The sequence below is a fragment of the Sturnus vulgaris genome, chromosome 6 (assembly GCF_052056855.1).
Source record: "Sturnus vulgaris isolate bStuVul1 chromosome 6, bStuVul1.hap1, whole genome shotgun sequence".
Classification (NCBI taxonomy): domain Eukaryota; kingdom Metazoa; phylum Chordata; class Aves; order Passeriformes; family Sturnidae; genus Sturnus; species Sturnus vulgaris.
In genome coordinates, this window is record NC_142248.1 from 46469809 (window position 1) to 46489214 (window position 19406).

The 19406-nt window shown below is 47.7% G+C and overlaps 2 protein-coding genes across 3 annotated transcripts in view; both read left to right on the top strand.

The window, feature by feature from the left end:
• MAP4K5 (mitogen-activated protein kinase kinase kinase kinase 5) overlaps positions 1–3902 on the top strand; it is a 56294-nt gene extending 52392 nt beyond the window's left edge. The window contains exon 32 of the mRNA XM_088166431.1: positions 815–3902. Coding sequence (XP_088022557.1) covers positions 815–902 — 88 coding nt within the window. The 3' untranslated portion in view covers positions 903–3902. The remainder of the gene's footprint in view (positions 1–814) is intronic.
• Positions 3903–5236: 1334 nt separating this feature from the next.
• On the top strand, positions 5237–18563 carry CDKL1 (cyclin dependent kinase like 1). 2 transcript variants are annotated; one of them, XM_014885879.2, is made up of 9 exons: positions 5237–5481; positions 7713–7834; positions 11240–11312; positions 13257–13347; positions 14033–14233; positions 15681–15763; positions 16112–16168; positions 16664–16819; positions 17674–18563. In XM_014885879.2, the coding sequence occupies exons 1-9, from the start codon at positions 5314–5316 to the stop codon at positions 17779–17781; spliced, it is 1059 nt and encodes a 352-aa protein (XP_014741365.2). In that variant the 5' UTR covers positions 5237–5313; the 3' UTR covers positions 17782–18563. The 2 variants fall into 2 exon arrangements, with proteins under 2 accessions (XP_014741365.2, XP_088022558.1); XM_088166432.1 differs by lacking the exon at positions 16664–16819.
• Positions 18564–19406: the final 843 nt, after the last annotated feature.

Sequence of the window (19406 nt, forward strand, 5' to 3'; positions counted from 1 at the left end):
CTCTCATATCCCTGATCCTCTGCTCCCTCATCTGGCCTTGGAACTGCCAAAGCTTTGGTTTGTATTTTCCATCCCTGTACAAATGGAGCAGGAGTTTTTCCTGCCATTTCAGTGAGATGTGGACTCACCTTTTTCCCTTGGATCACTCTAGAACTGCTCAGGTGCAGAGGTGAGGATCAGGGACAGAGGCTGTTCAGAGACTTCATTTGAAAAGTCTTTGAGGAAAACAAAAAGCAGAGACAAATTTAATCCTAAAAACAACAGGAAGTGGTGTAGAGAAATGCTCAGCATTTGGGGGGGAGAGGGGAGGTCAAAGGCCCAGCCACACCAGCTGGTGGCCAAGGTCCAGCAGTGGTCAGCGTGCCAAGACAGGGGGAGAATCATTTTCCAGAGTGGCCCACAGGAACATGATCCAGCAGGACAAAGGCAGAGATGGGGTTGAGTGATCCCTGTGAGCCCATGAAGTGATAAATATTTAGGAGGGAGGAGAATTGTTGAGGTTGCTTATCAGAAGATGTAGGAGGGATAAACATTTGGGCTGCAGATGATGGCATCGTGGAATTACAGAATGGATTGGCCTGGAAGGGACTTTAAAATAATCCAATTCCAACCCTTCCACTACACCTTGTCCTGCAGTGTTTTTATCAGAAGTGATGCTAGAAAATGAGGGAACTGGTTAAAGAATGAAACACCCAAGATATTTGAGGGAACCTCTCTCTCCAATGTGTAGAAACCCCCGAGTTTCCTCCTCAGGAGTTACTCCAAGAGCTGTTTTTTGTCCCTAACTGTGGATCCCGTTTGTGTTTGGTTGCAGAGTGGTTGTGCTGGAGAGCAGACCCACAGAAAACCCCACAGCTCACAGCAACCTCTACATCCTGGCTGGACATGAGAACAGTTACTGAGCACCACTCACCCAGCAAACAGCAGAGGGAATTGGCCAGGCTGAGACCCAGGAGCTCCAGGAAACCAGGACTTGTCGTTTTCTTGTCTTGACACCAGAATTGTGTTGGTTTTTAGGGTGGGAATCAATCCATTTTTGCAGCTGGGAACAGCTGGTTCTGTCTCTTGCCACTGTGTGGTTGGTTATATCGAGTTTGCTTAATAAAAGCTGAGATAAAGAGCCCTTTACTCGTTAGTTCTAGGGAAACAGAGCCTTGAAACATGTTCTGCAGTAAAGGTGCCATAAACTGTTAAATATTTCCTTTCCCTTGGATTTTCCTTTTATTCTGTAGATACAGATCTAGTGCTGGCTGTTGCCCTGTTTTATACTGAGTCTTAATAAAACAATGATTTGTGTAGGAAGTGAAAATATCTGCAAAGCTTTTTGGTTTTAAATCTGCCATTGGGTATGGCTTTGTATAATAGACTATTTAATCCTTATTTATTAATCTGCTGCTAGGATGGGGTAATGTCTAACTTTTAGCAAAGGAAGGTTGCAGAGCAGCTTACTTTTTTTTTTTTTTTTTACAGTTGTATAAAGATTTGATTATTCTTTTTCCTTGTAGGGATGTAGTGCATTACTGAGGGGTGTGTTACCGTGTTGGGTGATCATGTAAAAAAAAAAATGCAGTTTTGTACAACAGAGTATTTTGTACTGATTTTTCTGCCTGCAGAATTGCCATAAAAGGGATTTTCTTACTTCCTAGATGTAGGGTGTGTGTACACAAAGTAGAATATTGATATCAGACTTGTTGCTCCTGGGTGGCTGTGTACAATATCCGTGTGTGTGTGTGTGTGTGTGTGCACATGTGTGAAGTTGCCTGGCAGTGTGTATTTTTTATATATATATTTATACATATATATATAAAAATGTACAAAACATATATGCTTTATTTTCATAAATTAGGGATAAGCCTTGTGACATGAAGTGGAAATTGTAGCAGGTCATCATCCTTAATGAATGAAAGTATCATGTATCTTAACTGCCCACGACGTGTGGTTTATTTATGCTGTTCCAGAGGGGAGCCTGAGCAGCATTCCAGCTGCTGAGCTTTGGGAATGGCTGCTGCCCCAGCTGTGAGTATAAATAAACATGATAAGAACCAGTATTCTATATCCAAGCTTTGATCACTTCTTGGTCACCTGCATTTTTTTTTTTTTTTCCTTTCTCCATTGAAGAGTCGCATCAGTTCCTTTTGTCTTCCTCATTAATTAAAATTCTTGAGGTACATTAAATATAGACTGACTCCAGGAGAGCATCTGGTTTTACTACCTCACATTACCCTGCTGGCTTTGATGTGAACACTCCTCGGGCAGGTGCAGTAGCAGCTCAGAAACATTGGAAATTTTGAAGGGTTTTTTTAATTAAATGCCTGTTCAGCTCCTGAGATCTGCTGCCTAGGAAGGAGAAGCTGGAATTCCCAGGTCATTTGAGCAGAGCAGGAAAGGTGTGTGACAGCTGGGAGTGGTTGGATGCTGTGTTGGCATCGGGCTCCATGATCCATAATTTAACACAGAGGGAATTGTCTGGGCCCACGTGATGGCTCAGGGATGTCTCGTTACTCAGGACAGCTGCAAGTTGGGAAGGTCCAGAGGGGAAAACAGCCCTGCACACATTTAGCATTTTAGCCACTGTCATTCCAAACTAATTCTTGCTGACTTGACATCCAAATCAAGTCAAGCTTTTCAGTTCTGACACTGTGTCAAAGCTTAAGAAGTACTAAGTGTACAGATAAAATTTGCAAATCACAGAGCGTGAAAAAATGTGCTTTAGGGGTGGTCAGCTGGAATTGGATCAGCAGTGTTAAAAGCAGGACATGTGATTTTTGTCATTTAATAGAGTTCTCTAGTATTGAAATTACTTCTCCACAGGTAACAGTGACTGGTGATTAACCTCAAATGGTGCCACTCCTGGTCTTTAAAATAAAAGTTGAGGTGAAGCACCAGGTGTAGATATTGTAGAGCAAACACTTTTTAATTTACCTCATTCACTACAGAAAGTAATTTCAGCTTCATCTTTGAAAACACTTAAAGGAGATCTCTAAAAGACTAGAGAAACCTGTAAATAAAATCTGAATATTTATGGGGAATAACTGGAGTAAATAACTCTTAGATCATGACACTGTCATGCAGAAATAACGAGCTGGAAGTATTTTTCTTTGACACGAATAGGCTGGTGTTTTGCTGGATCATAAAGAATAAACTTAAGAAAGTCCTCTTTTAAACAAACCTTTTTTAGCTGTTGAAGCATTTCTAATGGCATGTTGTGAAATGCTTTCTTCTGCTGGTTTCATAGACAGTGGCATTTTTTGGCATGATCTGCAAGATGCTGTTTCCTAGTGTAAAACCTCACTTTTGTTGCATACCACAAAGCAGATTTGTGTGTTCCACCAGCCTCGGTGACTCTGATCAGTATCGTTTGTGTTTGATTGTTTAATTTAGTCTGGTATTGTCTGTATCTTTGTTTTTGTGGAATTTAAACCGGGCTTGAGAAAGCCTAAGAGGGGGAGCTTGGGGATGATGAAGCAAAAGCTTGCTCAGCCCCTCCTTCCTCGCTCATTTATCAGAATTTTAACTATTGGATGCACGAGGTCATGTACCCGACTTGAAAGCCTTAAAACAGGCTCCCAGAGCTCTTGGAAGTACAAACAGCATGGGAAGAGCAGTCTGTGGATTAATCTCTTTGGATTTCCTAACCAAATTCCTTGCAAGTGAAAAATACAGCAGGAATTGTGCTGACATCTCTTTAAAGAGGAAAGGTACAACACATCAGGGAGCCACGGTGTCTCTGCATGGAAAGGACAAGACTGGGAGACTCTGAAATGTGCTTTTTTTTTACCTTGTTTAGTCGTTAGGTGTAACTGAGACTCATAACTGCACTCGTTCAGTTTGTGTAACCAGGCTTTGTTCCACGGGAATTTCTGTTGCAGTTCAGTCTATGCCAAATAAACTGCTTTATTTGATCCGTGGCGTGGTGACTCGCTGGCAACAATACCTTGTCAGAGGGATCTGGGGAGATTCCAGCCGGTCTCCAGGTTTTGTGGCTGCTGTGGGAAGGGCCTGGCACCGCTATTCTCTGTCTTGCAGACTGCTGGGAGCCAGCACAAGAGGGAGAAATCAGAGTAGCAGGGATAAATTATTCCCTGTCAGTCAGCTGGGAGCACCAAGGAAGCACTCAGGAGTTGTTTGGCTGGAAAAGCAGAGGCTGGCTGCCTTGTACTGGGAAGAGAACAGGGGCTGGTGGGCTTCAAAGGGCTGCTAAGAGTAGGAGAACACACCTTGGCAGGATCTAGAGCAGTTTACACCTTGTCCTCACACTTAGGCTGTTTGCTGCAGGTGCTGCAGGTGCTGTACCTGTATCCCAGATCTGCTGAGCTAGAGGAAAAAAGGGGTTAAAAAATTACATAATGAATGTGCCTTTGGACAACACAACTGCCAGTTATTGGCAGTTCTATTTATAAATAAATACACAGCAATATTCCTCCTCTGCAGGAGACTGGTGTCTCTGGGGGTCAATCTTGGCAGCTGGAATGTGAGCGCTGCACGTCTCTGATGAACGTGGCTTGGGAAGAAAAATAATTCGTGGATCTTTGTTCTGAGTTGGGAAGCACCTCAGGAAAGGATTGGGTTGGGAGGAGGCATGAGATGGAGTGGGGTGCCCACACTTATATTCAGATCTGATATTGAAAGCAGTTACCAGCACAAAAGGCCACCTTGGTCAGGGGATGAGGAGAGGGATGAGGATCCAGGGAGCCACGTGGGTGCACCAGGAAAGAGAACAGGATGGTCAGGGATGGAAAAGCTCGACCGAAGGAAGGGTCTGGCTGCTGGCAGAGCCCATTCAGTGACAGAGACCTGAGATTCTGGAACCCTGCAGGGGGACGATGTTCCAGAGAAACCTCCAGGTTCCAGAGGGAAGCGCGGGCGCCGCTTGAGGCTGGCAGACCCTGTGGAAGGATTTTCCCTCTTCCAGCCCGGCAAGAAAACGGAGTCAAACCTAGCGATCCTCTGGAGACAGAGGCAAAGACAACACGATCGTGGCAGTGGGGTTGGAGCTGGATGGTTTTTAAGATCCCTTCCAACCCAATCCATGAGTGGTTCTGTGGCTCCGTGAACCGGCGCTGCGGGCCATGGAGCCCGGGGGGGGATCGTGAGGCGCGGAGTCACCGAGCAGCCCCGGCAGCGACCATGGGGAACCCCCGCTGTCCTTCCCTCCCTCCTTCCCTCCCTTCCCCCGGGCCCGCCCCGGCCCTGGCGGTGTCCCCGGGGCGGTTCCTGGAGCCGTCCCCGCCGGGGAAGGGGAGACTCCCCCGGCCGGGGCCCGCCCCGGCTCCGCGCTGAGGCGGCGGCGGAGCGCGCCGGGGCTGCCCGGCCATGGAGCGCTACGAGAAACTGGGCAAGGTCGGGGAGGGCTCCTACGGCGTCGTCTTTAAATGCCGCAACAAGGACACGGGGCAGATTGTGGCCATCAAGAAGTTCCTGGAGTCCGAGGAGGACCCGGTGATCCGGAAGATCGCCCTGAGGGAGATCCGCATGCTCAAGGTGGGACGGACCTCCATGGCGAGCCCTGAGGGAGCAGGGACAGGGTGTGAGGGGACAGGGTGTGAGGACATCCATGAAGGGACATCGTGAGGCTACAAGGTGTGAGGACAGCAGTGAGGGGACAATGTCGTGAGGGAACAGGGTGTGAGGACGTCCATGAAGGGACATCGTGAGGCTACAGAGTGTCGTGAGGGGACGGGGCGTCGTGAGGGGACGGGGTGTGGGGGCAGCCATGAAGAGACGGGGCATGAGGCCATCTGTGAGGTGCTGGGGTGTCGTGAGGGGGAAGCAAAGAGACGGGGATGAAGGAGCACCATGAAGTGCCCAGGTCAGTCAGTTCTTCTGGGAAAAAGCCGGTGCCAGGCAATGTCCGAGCCGCCTGTCCAGGGATGGCGATGCCGGGGCATCCTGCCCAGCAGGAGCAGATGGGAGCTGGGGCACGGCCATGAGCAGCCGCCAGGACTTCCCTGCATGGAGGGACTGGCCCAGGCTCTGTCCCCCATGGAGTCGGCGATGTCCTGGCCGGTGTGGGCACAGCTCTGCCCTTGGTGTGTGCCACGGACCCCTCTGTGTCCAGGAGATTCCCCAGAGCAGTATAAAACACATGGGCAAAAAGCGAGGCTAACACAGCATGAGGAGAGGGACAGCCAGGGGACACAGCTCTCCCTGCTCCGCAGTTGATAAATCTGCCCCAGCTCCTCCTTAAAACGCCCTTTCTGAGCCCCGGGGTGTGCAGGATCCCGCTGTGCATTGAATGCCAGGGGCTGCGCAGGGTCGGGTATTCCACATGGAAGGGACAGCACAACCGGCACCACTGAGCCTTGTCTTTGCTGATCCTTTCCTGACCTCTCTGTGAGAGCTCATCCTCACACAGAAATGGGTTATTCCTTCAGCCTCTGGCTTTATTTTGCCGATGAAATAAAAGCACGGGGGCACCTGCAGTGAGTCACACCCCAGGTCAATCCAGCATGCAAAAATGAGAGACCCGGCAGAAACGGGGAGAGGATCGGGTAAGGTTTCTTTTCACTGTCCCAGCTTCTGAGCGAGGATTCTGCAGCCAAAGGCTGTGCCTGTTGCTGTGTGCATCTGTCCCATCTCTTTGGAACTCGTGTGTTCATTTGGTCTCCATAGTTTCCTGAGGCTTTAGGAATGTGTTGTGTGAAAAAAAACATTTCTTCTTCGTTACAAACTTGCTACTGGGTGATGGCACCCAGTACCCTCAGCTTTGTAAGCCAAGAAATGGGATGTGTCCCCTTTGCACTTTTTCCAGGGTGCTCATGATTTGTAGGAAAACAATCATCTAAGAGAAAGCGTAATTATTCAGTCAGATTTTGGGGAGAAGCAGCCTAAGTTTTTCTTCTGTCCAAAGTAAACGCAGGACATGCAGCTATATGGTTTCAGTGAACAATGCTAGGTTTACATTAAGATTTAAGTAATACTAAACATCTGAAAAGGCATATAATCATTACATAAATCTCTTGTAAAGAAGCTGGGAACTGCATCATTCTTAAGGATCCAAAGCCATCACAGCCAGGCACAGCAGGATATGTGTTGGGGCACTGTTGACTTTAACAAGTGCAGACCTGCTGGACTCTCTGCAGCTTTTTCTCTGCAAATAGTAACAGTTTTGTTTGTTAGTTTGTGGAGGCACTTCCTGGCTTAGGCAACTCCTGTTTGTCAGAGATGGAGTGAGGTTGAGTTTCATCAGTAGAAAATGATGGGCCTGATAAATCATTTTTCTGCCCAGTAAATACCTTACAGACAAAGGGATTTTTGTGGCCAGGAACCAAGGGACGTGGAGTGGGAGTTTGCAGAGTCTTGAAACCATAGAATCCCAGAATGGTTCGGGTTAGATCTAAATATTATCCCATTTCTCCCCCTGCCATGGCAGGGACACCTTCCACGCTGCTCCAAGCCCCAATGTCCAACCTGGCCTTGGACACTTCCAGGGATCCAGGGGCTGCTACAGCTGCTCTGGGAAACCACCCTCACAGGGAAGAATTCCTTCCCAATATCCCAGGACAAAGCGGCAATGGCTTCTCACTGCCAGAGAGTTGGAACACTGGGCACAGTTTGTTGCCCATCCGTTTAGATCAGTAAATACACACAGGCTGAGCTGTGCTTGTAGAAATGATTCAGCTTAAGGAATTGTGTGACCCTGCAGGAAAAATCTGTCCCCAACACGTTCACGCTGTGCATCTCCTGACCATCCCACCCCGTGTGTGTTGCAGCAACTCAAACACCCGAACCTGGTGAAGCTGCTGGAGGTGTTCCGGAGGAAGCGGCGGCTGCACCTGGTGTTCGAGTACTGCGAGCACACGGTGCTGCACGAGCTGGGCAAGCACCCCCGCGGGTGAGTGGCCCCTGTCCCCCGCCAGCTCCTCCGTGTCGCTGCCCTGTGGCTTTTCACAGGGAGTTCATTGATTTCAGAAGAGATTTCTCAGGTGGGAAAAACGAGGTTTGCTTTTTGAGGCTCCAGGCGGCTCTTTAAAAATGCTGTTTATTATATCCAGAGGATTCAGCAATTCACGGGTCCTGGGTGACAGAGCCCAGCCCACACCTGTCACCTCAGCTGGGGGTTTGTCTGAAGCCACTCTAGTTCTGTTACAATGCATTCTAGATTTTCCTTTTAATACATGACAACCAATCAATATCTTCACTATTACCTGTAGCCTATCATAACTACTAACATTACCATATCCATGTTACTATTTTTCCAATCACAAAAAGTTAGTGTATTGCAGTTTAAGCTGGAAGTTGTTTTTCAGTTTTCTTGTAGTGGAAAATTCTGAGATCTTTTCTCTACTTGCATCATTGGCTTTTTTATTTGCCTGTGAAAGTCTTTTTGGTTGGTAAAAACATCTTTTGTTTGAGGTGGATTTATCCTTTGCTCTATGTCTTAAAAAGCTCCTTCCAACTCACTTACCCTTTGCTTTCTAGTTATCCAGTAAGACTGGCTCAGCAATTCCTTTATTCTATATCAAAACTTGCTAACATTTCTCTTCCTTCTTCAGATTCTACATTCAAAGATCTTTGTGTTACACACACATCTGTGAGACCTTCCTGTCAAATTCTTATCTTTTCCCCAGGTAGAAAGGTAGATTTTAAAAGGTTTAATAAAAGACAATAAGATAGATTTTAAAAAGTTTAATAAAAGACAATAAGAGACAATAAAGTAAAAGGTTATAACGGCCAGGTGCTTAGCATTTAGCCAAGAGTGCATTTGCTGTTTTGGGGACACTCCTTGAATTTATTAGCCTGTTGCATATTTATAGACTTACCGTGCATTTTCAAACTTTTCTATAAACTGTTTTCCATATTTTAGGAACTGTTTTCCATGGCTACTTTTTGAGTCTGTCTTTTTAGAGCATGCATGTTTTTTGGCTGTGGTTTTAATTTTTTATTTTATTAGTCTTAATTTGGGCTGTGGTTTTTAATTTTTACATACATTCGGTGCTGGTAACAGTTATATCAGTAGTAGGTGTTTTCATTGGGTATTATCTAACTAAGCAGATAATTCACTTACTACAAAGCTACTTTATGTTATTCCTAAAGAAAACTGTATCTTAATAACCAAACGTATAGTATCCACTCTAGTATCTGCGAAAAGCCAACACCATAATATGTATTTATAACATCGGGGCTGTCTCTGTTTGTGGTTTGGCACAGGAATGGCGTAGGAGCCGCGTTCCCTCCCGCACTGCCCCGCTCACCACGGAGACGGCAGCGCCGAGCCGAGCTTTGGGAGAGCTCAGGCCGGGCGGGGAGCAGCGAACCCGGGGCTTGGGAGCAGCTTGAGTCCTGCTCCTTCCACTGTTCCCATCGCCCCATAGAGAACCAGGGACTGGGGGAATCATTTAGGTGTGGTCACTGCGCTGCAGAGAGAGAAAGGACAGCAACACACACGGAGCTCTTTGGGGAAAAAAGGCCAATTGATTGTACAGACAGCCCAGATTTAAAGTGTGTTAGTGCAGCCAGGACAGGACAGGAGCTCATTGGACAATTGGGAAAAACATCCTTGGGACAGCACCTCAGGATGTGTCCCACGGGAAAGACACCAGGGGTTAATCTTTATTATGAATTCCACTTCCACCCTAACTGAAGCTGCAGTCAGCTTGTCAGCCTGGGAATGGAGCTGAGAGTCAGGAGAAATCCAAGCCTGAAAAAGAATTTCCAAGCTGTAATTACCTAGCTCTGTGAATGTGTCCACTTTTAGGTTGGAACAGCCTTCTGAGACCATCGAGTCCAACTGTTAGTTCACCACTAAACCGTTGTCCCCAAGTGCCACATCTACACTTTTGAGCACTTTCAGCCCTTCAGAGTGAGTAATTCCTAAGAGCTGTGCCTGCACCCTGTGGAAAACGAGGTTCCTGGTCAAATTAAAAAAGTTTTTTAAAAGACAGTAAGACACAAACAATAAAGCAAAAGGTTATAAGCCAATAATAGAATATGTACTTATAACAACTCCTATGCAAAACTTCTCTTCAAACAGGTGCTTGCACCAAGTGTGACTCCACACTGGGTTTGCTCTGTGGACACCTTGTAAACGCCACTCCCGCTGTCCCTAATTACCCGCGGTGCCTCGGAGCTGTGGAAATGCTAAGCTCGAGTCCATAAATCATTTCACAGGCCTGGGGCTGTGAATTGCCTGCGGGAGACTGATGGGGGTTGAGTAAACAAGAGCTTGTTATTTATTTACTCCTTTTCTCTCGGGTGAGGAGCACCAGGAGAAGGGAGCATGCTGATGGCACGTGGCTTTGTGAGCTGCCACCCCGCTTGGAACCTGTTCACCTGGAATCTGGAGAGGGGATGGATAACTCTCTTGGAAGGAAATGCTTCCCATGTGCTGACTGTTCATCAGAACAACTCCAGTGTGAAGGAACATGTAACAACTGGCTGTGCTTTGCTTTTCAGCTTTGCTAGGGCAGATGATCAAGTCCTTTGTGGTCAGGTTAAGATGGGTGGGCACGTGCTGATTCCAGCTCATTTGACTCTTTTCAAGCTGTCAGAGCAGCACTCCCATCATTCTGGGATATTTCTGGAAGGAATCTCTACTCACAGTGTCAGCAGAGTGTCACTGACCCACTGACAGCAGAAAGTGAAAGCCAAGCTTGAAACAACTCAGGCTTGCATTGGTTTTGTTTATTTTGGGGAGTTTTTTCCTTTATTATGAATCAGAAGCTTCTCAGTATTAAAAGTGTGAAATAAAATTGTGTTTGAGTTTGAAAATGCCAAGATTGTCACCTCTGCCTTTCCTGGGGTTGTTGAAGATCATTACAGACAGCCAAGAAAGTTCAAGAACTGTTGCCCAGTAACTGAAAGAAAGGAGAGGGTGCTGGGAAGTGTTTGCCAGCTCTGGAAGGAGAGGGCTCCAAACCAAGGCAGAGCTTTATACTCTTGTCTGAGCACCTTTCCTTGGCCCATTTTTCACCTCTCCACTCTGGACAATCAGTGCAGCATTCCATGTATCTGTACCATGGATACTCCAGTAGTTCCAGCCCTGAGAGCTGCTGAGACAGAAATTCCTGCTGGCATTTCAGGATGGCCAGAAATCGTGGGCATAGGGCAGCCCATGCTGGCTCTGACAGTGGTACCACACATAAATCCTCCTGTCTTGTTTCACTGACTGCTTTGGAAGTGTTTCCTCACTTCCCCTGATGGTTTTGCTCACAGATCCTTGTACAATGTCAGCACTTATTTTCCCAGAAATGGTGAATTTATTATTTATGGCCAAATGAAACTCTGTTTTTTCCAACAGGGTGCCAGAGTACCTGGTGAAGAGCATAACCTGGCAGACCCTGCAGGCTGTGAACTTCTGCCATAAACACAATGTGAGTCCCCTGACCTGCACTAATGATTGCTGGAACGTGGCCTTGGAGGAGAGAGGGGGTTTCTGTGGGCCTTTTCCTGATTCCAGAGCTTTCATGGGATGGAATCAGATGGAATCTCCTGTTTTCAACAGGAAACACATCTGAAATATTTGTGTATAGCCACCCCAGCTGTCTGCACTGTCACACAGGCCCCTTGGCTTGGCTGTCAGGGAATAATTTGCTCTAATTACCTTAGACAAGCTTCCAGGAGGAATGGGAATGATCCCTGTGGGATTCCCTGTGCCCTGCACTACTGCTGACCTTCAAGAATCTGCCTTTCCAGTTCATCAGCAGGGACCTGAGCAAACTGCTGCTGATTACACAGAAAGTCCTTCAGCTGACTGGCATGGGGTTCAATCATGGCACCAGTGAAAAGATATCAAAACTTAGACACAGTAAACCCATTTTTACAACCCCTCCTCTGCTCTCTGGAGGGAGACACGAGTTGTGTGTGTGACAGATCCTTCAATGGGAACATTTTAAGAAGCAGGGAAGGAGAAGGAGCCTTTTGGTGAAGCTCTTTAGGCAAACTTAGCTCTAATTGTCTTTGTTTTTGTTCATCTGCCAATATTTGAGATTTAAGAGTGGGGCAGGAGATGGCCCTGGAATGGATGTTTTGTCTTTGCTGAGAGAATTATGTCCAGTTGAGCCACAGGAACTTGGCCACAGGTCTCTCCTGCTTCCAAGATTTGTTGGTTTGCATCTTTTTTCTGTCTGGAAGATTTAATGGAGTTTGAGAGCAGAGGGGACAATGAGATGGTGCAGCCTGCCTTGCTGTAGATCACAGGTAATGAGGTTTTGTGCAGCTGCCCTTTTGGGAACTCCATGACAGTGGTTTAATAAGCAGCATTTCAGTTCTCAGGAGGAGACAATAATTTACCACAGCTTGGCAAGGAAAGTCCAAGGTATTTCCTCTGAGGTGATGATGGGAGAGAGACAATGTGAGTGAGACCCCAGTGAGTTGAGTAGAGCAAAAGAAATAAAGGTCTTTGTTAGTTTGATCAGCAGAAATTCTTCACCAAGCCCAGATCCAGCTGTTGTGAAGGTCAAAGTCACCTCCAAAGAATCACAGAATTGCTGATGCTGGAAGGGGCCTCTGGAAATCTCCTCATCCAACCCTTGCAGTCAAGCTGGATCAGCTAGAACAGGCTGTTCAGAGACTTTTCCAATCAGGATTTCAGTATCTCCAAGGCTGGAGGCTCCCAGACTCTCTGGACAATCTCTTTGGGTGTCTGGCCATATCCTCATTAAAAAAAAAAAAAAAAAAAAAAAAAAAAAAAAAAAAAAAAAAAAAAAAAAAAGATAAAATAAATTGGTTAGGTTTAAATGGAATTTCTGTGTGTTCAGTTTGTGCCCATGGTCACTGTCCTTTCACTGCACTGCCAAGAACAGCCTGGCTCAGTCTCCTTTACTCCTTCCCATCAGGTATTTAATGCACATTGGAGAGTTTCACCTGGAGCCTTTCCTGACAGTCCCAGCTCCCTCATCCTCTCCTTGGATGTCAGGCACCCCAGTCCCTTAAATTTCGGTGGCCCTTCACTGGAGTCCCTTCTTCCCTCTATGAAGGGTCCCAGAGCTGGATACAGCTCTGGGTGTGTCACCTGTGCTGAGCAGAGCTCCTGCTGAGCTTTGTCAGCAAAACCACTGGGCAGGAGCTTCCCAGGGGGATCAGGGAGCTGACTCTGCGTTGTCCAGGGGACACACAGCTGGCAGCTGGAGCTGGGAGCCTGCAGTGTCTCTCTCAAAGGTGAGCTATGGACACGTCACTGTCCTGCTGCTCAGAAATCTTCCATCTTCCCTTTCAGCAGGAATAACTGCCTGGCACAGTGTGTGAGGGGAGTGTGGCTGAATTTAGCTGAGGGCCAGGTTAAATACTTCTCACCTTGCTTTTTTTCCTTCTTCCAGTGCATCCACCGGGATGTAAAGCCAGAGAACATCCTGATAACAAAGCACTCGGTCATCAAACTCTGTGACTTTGGATTTGCCCGAATCCTGAGTGAGTGCTGACTCTTTATGTACTCAAGAGTGTGGGATGAGCCATTCCAACCCTCACCTGTCTGTCTGACCCACTGCAAATCATCCTGTACAAAAGGCTGTGTGTTTTCCTAGGGGAGCTCTGCTGCAGGCTGGGTACAAATTCCTAAACCTTGCAGAGAGGGAGCCCAGACACTGCGGTGACATCTGTAAACACTGAGCTCCCTGCCGGGCCAGCAGAGCCGCTGGGGGTGCTGGCACGGGGACATGGAAGTCGGCCTTGGGGCTGCCCAGCCTTGTTTATGCAGCGCTGGAGACACAGCTGGAGCTCCCTGGCAGGAAGAGCCCCTCTGGCTGCCTCTGCAGACAATGGCTTCACATTTTCCGTTGTAAATAAACCCCCTATAATCGGGTTTTTTTAGCTCCTCTTCGGACAAATCACATGGGCTCTGAGAACCGCCCACTGGCCACTGCAGGGCCGCGCTGTGGAGCTCTGCACATTTTCATTTGGAGGAAAACACGGTGTTGATTTTTACCAGACCCTGAGTGTTTCCAAAGTTGGGTTCTGCCGGTGACTCACCGTGCTCCCGCAGCTCTGGCCTGCCCGGGAGGTGTCCCAAAATGTAACAAGTGACGATGGCTCCTCTGCATCGCTCTGATGCCACGTTCCGTTCGTGTCTCTCTCTCTCTCTCTCCCCTGACCCCAGCTGGTCCCAGTGACTACTACACCGACTACGTGGCCACCAGGTGGTACCGCTGCCCGGAGCTGCTGGTGGGGGACACGCAGTACGGTCCCCCCGTGGACGTGTGGGCCATCGGCTGCGTGTTCGCCGAGCTGCTCTCGGGGGTGCCCCTGTGGCCGGGCAGGTCGGACGCGGACCAGCTGTACCTCATCCGCAGAACCCTGGGTGAGTGTCCCTGCAGCCACCCCACCCCCGGCAGCGCTGGGGTGTGCCCAGGTGGGGATGGGGAATTTACACACCTGATCTCTCCCTTTAGAAGGTGCTGCTTTGTTTAAGGGCTTCCTGTCCTTCAGAAGGAGCTGGGTTTTCCTGCCATGATGTACGTGTGCTAACAGGCTGAGGATTGAGATCACTGCCTGCAGACTGGCACCATCTCCTTAGCGGTGGTGGCTCTGGGAAGCTGGGTCTGCTGCAGGGCAGGTTGGGAAAGATGTGGCATGTGTTTGGTGACCACTGGATGCCCCTTCTGGTCCCTTGGGATGGCTCAGTGACTGCCGGGGTGAGGGTGCACAACAACTTCAGCTGTCTCCACACATGAGGTGCTTGTATCAGAAAAGACCAGGAATGTTTTGCATAAAAGTTAAAAAGGTGTTTTTCAGCGTTTGATACCAAGCAAAGTGGTCCATGAGCAGCTGGATTTGATTCATCCCAGCTTTGGAGGTCTCAGAAGTGTTGTCAGTGCCTGGAAAGGGGAATGTGAACATCACAGCTTGTCTGTTCTGTGTTTCTTGTTGTTCATCAATAATTTAGGAGCCACTCCATATTTATTTGTTTAAAAAAAGAGTCATTATCCCCCATAACATTTAAATTAATGCAGTCCCATTGATTCTTTTCAGTTTTGGTGTGTAACATCTGATTTCTTGGGTGACAACAAACAACCCCCCACTTTTAACTGAAATTTGTTGGAATGAACAGAGTTGTAATTTTAACTGAGCAGTTTATAAAACTACAAAGGTGACTAATGGCTTTAAACAGATAAGCTCCTTAGCTAGAAAAATAGTTCATCACTGATTGCTTCATTATCCAGAATTCATTAATGCCAGTGTTAGGCAGTTATAATTGATTTTTAATGATAGGGTTTCAGCCAGAGGAGATTCCCAGTGATTGTTGGATCCAGGTGCTGGAGTGAGCAGTGTTCACACAGCAAAGCTCCCTGATTGAACCCCTTATGGGTTTGGCATTGTACTGGCTCCTTTGCTGTGGATTTGATTTTAATATTTTCCTCACTCTGGGCTGCTCTGAGATTCAAAAACGCTGCCTTGGGGAAAAGCTACAGCAGGTTCAGGTGGGGCTGTGTTCCAGCTCTTTCCTACACAGCAACCCTCAGGAGTGTCCAAAGAGAATTTCACCCAAAAGGAGTTAAATTTTTCTGAAGCTGGAACACTTATGGCCGTGCCTTTCCTTCAGCACAGTCACACGGGTATGGGATCACTGACAGCCAAAGTGGACATTAATTGTCACAAGAGAACATTGCCTTGGCTCACTTGGTGACATTCTCCCTCTTCAGATGTTGTCTTGGGTGACATCAGCCTTGTTAGAGGATACAACACTGTAAAATTAAGCAAATTACTCCAATTTTTTATTTTATTTTATTTTTAATTCTTGGTCGAAGGGGATCTCATTCCCAGGCACCAGCAAGTGTTCAGCACCAACCAGTTCTTCAGTGGGGTAAGAATTCCAGACCCAGAGAGCATGGTAAGAGCTGCCTCCAGCTGCCCTTCCCTTCCTTCCCCACCCTGCCCAGTCCTTCACTCTGCAGTGTTTTTTCTCTGCCCAAAAGCTTTATCTTCTACTTTGTACCAGAATATTGTTTGGACATTTTAACTTACAGCCTGTGTAAAAACAGTCCAAAAGTGTTTAACCTCTGCTGCTTTCCCCCATTTCTGGTGGCACATCCTCAGTGCTGCCAGGTGTCTGAGCACACAGAGTGATGGAGGCATTTTGTGAGGGACAGGTCATGTTCCTATGGAAAGCTGGGTCTTGGTACCCTGATGAGTGAAAGTTTGCTAATATGAGTCCATTCACTATTTTCTTCCCCTGCAGGAACCATTGGAAATGAAATTCCCCAACATTTCATACTCTGCACTGGCTCTCATGAAGGTAAGGAAGCTCCAGCTTGTGGAGAGCCCTGCACTGGGATAAACAAATCATCTGTGAGAGTCTGGGACTGAGTTACCAGAGATTCATTGAAAAATAGATCTGGGTTTGCTGCCCCATGTGATTGCACCTGTTCCTTGAGCCACAATTCCTACTACAATTATGCACTCCCCATCCCTGGAAGTGTGCAAGGCCAGGTTGGGGAGGGCTTGGAGCAGCCTGGGATGGTGGAAGGTGTCCCTGCCCAGGGCAGGGAGTTGGAACAAAAGGGTCTTTAAGGTCCCTTCCAATCCAAACCATTGCATGATTAATTTTTGTAACTGTTGGATAATTAACTGGTCCTCACGCTTTGTGCTGACTCCGAAAAGCCACTTTTAGAATCCATTAAAAATATTACTGACACATGTACCTGTGGGATCACCCATTGGCTGTGGGAGCAGCTGGGACTGTGCAGGGCTGTGTAAGGAGTGCTTTGTGTGATCCTCCCCCTTTTGTAAGGGCTGCCTTCGGATGGACCCTGCAGAGAGGCAGAGCTGTGAGCAGCTGCTGCAGCACCCCTACTTGGACAGCTTTAGGGAGGCAGCAGAGCTGGGCAAAGAACATGGGAAGAGCCCTCGGAAACCTGCCAGGCTGACTCGGAAGCACATGCCCGGGGTGAGCTTTCCATGGTATTTAACATTCCCTGCCTAAGGAGGAGCTGCTCTTTTGTTGGCTCGCAGGGTGGGCTGTGCTGGCAGCTGAGGGTGTTGGGCTCGTCTTGGTTTTATCCTGAGGGGAAAACAAACCCCCTGGCTAAAGAGTAACTCCATACAAACTGGATTTTGCACTGGGGCACTGGGGATAAACAGCACAGCCCTGTGCATGATAAGGTTCATCCAGGAATGTGCATTCCTGACCAAGAGCAGCAGGAGGGCTGGACAAACTGGACACATTCACGTGGCTGGTTTAATTTTCAATACTCTGGTGCTTTTCAATTCTGAGTTGTGGAGATGGAATAAACACCACTTCTGTTTGTAACTGCTGATGGGACACGATCCCATGCTCAGTTCCACACATTACCCCGTGCACTGGGTGTTTCTGCAGCTGGAGCTGCCAAGCAAATGTCTCCCTGCTGCTCTGGCTTTTCCAGACTCCATCCCAAGTCCCCAAATCCAGCCTCACAATGCCACTCATTCCACACTTCTTCATTCCTGTGAGCCACGTTCCCCATGGCAGCTCTAACACTGAGCTGGGAAGAGGCAGGGAAGTTGGAGGTGAGGGATGGAGAACTGCTACTGAGTCAAACCCATTGGCCTCTTCCATTTTCATGACCTGGGATATTTTTCTTGCCTAATGGAATTCTTTCATGAGTTGTTCTAGTTGCAGTCATAAATCCCCAGAATCTTAGCTTGGAAAGTACAGGATTACAGTAGGAATAGTTTTATAGCTCAGATTCCATGTGAAAATTGATTCCATGTGTGCTTTATTCCCATTCCAAACAAATACACACGGTGTAACTTCTCCTTTAGTTACAGCACCTGCCTCAGCTGACCTGCAGCAACGTTCTCCCAGCTTTGGACAGCAAGAAGAACTGCTGCCAGACAAGGAAATCAAAGTGCCACTTCCCAAACATCTGACCAGGTGGCAAATCACAACTCAGTAGCTGGAAGTCATCCAGGATTCCTGAATGGAGGATATGGAGTGGAAAACTAAATTACTCCAAGTTATTGCATGTACAGAGTAGTGTGTCCTCTACTCTGGGTCACTGATGGAGAGGAGGTGATGCAGAAACAACTCCAAGCTCATCTTAGTGTTCTGTGTTTGCCTTCTACAAAGGCAAATACACTCTGCTTTAATTCCTGATTGCCTCCTGGTTCAGGATTACCCCAACCCAGTGCTCACAGTATGAAATTTAAAACTCTGCATTTCAGACTTGGCAGGAGAACTCGACCTTGCCAAATACACGAGTCCCTCCTGCTTTAGCCTGGCCCAAGTCCGTGCTGTGTGAGGAGCTGTGGCTGTGCTGCTGAAGGGGTGGAGGATGTGGAGGTGCAGCCCAGGCTGAGGGGCTGCTCTCAGCTCCAGAGTTACACCGGGCTCACTCCTGCCCTTACACAGCTCAGAAGTTTCAAAGTGCTGCACCACGCCCAGGAGAACAGAGCAATATCCCTTTAGTCTCTCCAGAGCTTCTCCTGCAAGTTTCATCCTTGAATTCTGCTTCTGACAAGAGTGAGGGCACTTGCTGGTAGTTACAAAAATATTTTTATCAAAACTAATCATGAATGTAATTTATAATATTGGCCAGACACAGGCAGGAATTCTACCTAAGTGTTTGTATTAGAACGACTGGGGTTTGTGGAATCTCAGGGTTTAATATTGTGTTGATTTTGAATAAAAGAAATGTAGTTTCTTTTTCCAATTTACTGGAGGTATTTTACTATATAAAGCTTTACTACTGGGCAAGAACATCCTCTTTTTACTGACACTTTGAGCAAAAATACTTTGCCAGTATATTTTGTGTTCCACAACAGTAAAAGCCCTTTCAGTGGGACAGGGGCCATGTTCTGTGTGTGCCTTGGCCTTCTGTTTCCTTACACATGGAAAACCATCGGTGCATCTGAGTGCTTGGAGCCACTGCCTTCTGCCCTTCCCTGTCCCCAAAACCAGGGATTTGACTGAAAATGCTCTGTTCTCCTCAGGGATGAGCCATTCCCTCTGTGCTGGCACTGCTGAGGCCCCACCTCCAATCCTGGGGACACTTTGGAGTCTCTCACGAGAAAGGGACTGAGGGGCTGGAAAGTGTCCAGGGAAGGGAACAGAGCTGGGAAGGGTCTGGAGCACCAGGAGAGGTTGAAGGAGCTGGGAAGGGGTTGGAGAATTCCTGAGGGAGCTGGGAAGGGAATGGAGAATTCCTGAGGGAGCTGGGAAGGGGCTCAGCCTGGAGAAAAGGAGGCTCAGGGGGGCCCTTGTGGCTCTGCACAACTCCCTGACAGGAGGGGACAGGGACAGGAGGAGAGGGAACGGCCTCAGGCTGGACCAGGGGAGTTTAGGTTGGATATTGGGGAAAATTCCTTCCTGGAAAGGTTTGTCCAGCCCTGGCACAGCTGCCCACAACAGTGCTGGACTCACCATCCCTGGAGGGATTTAAAAGCCACGTGGATGTGGCACTTGGGGACATGGGGCAGTGCTGGGGGAACATATGAACTCCCATCATCTCAGAGGACTTTTCCAACCTCAACAATTCTCAATGACTTTTATTTTA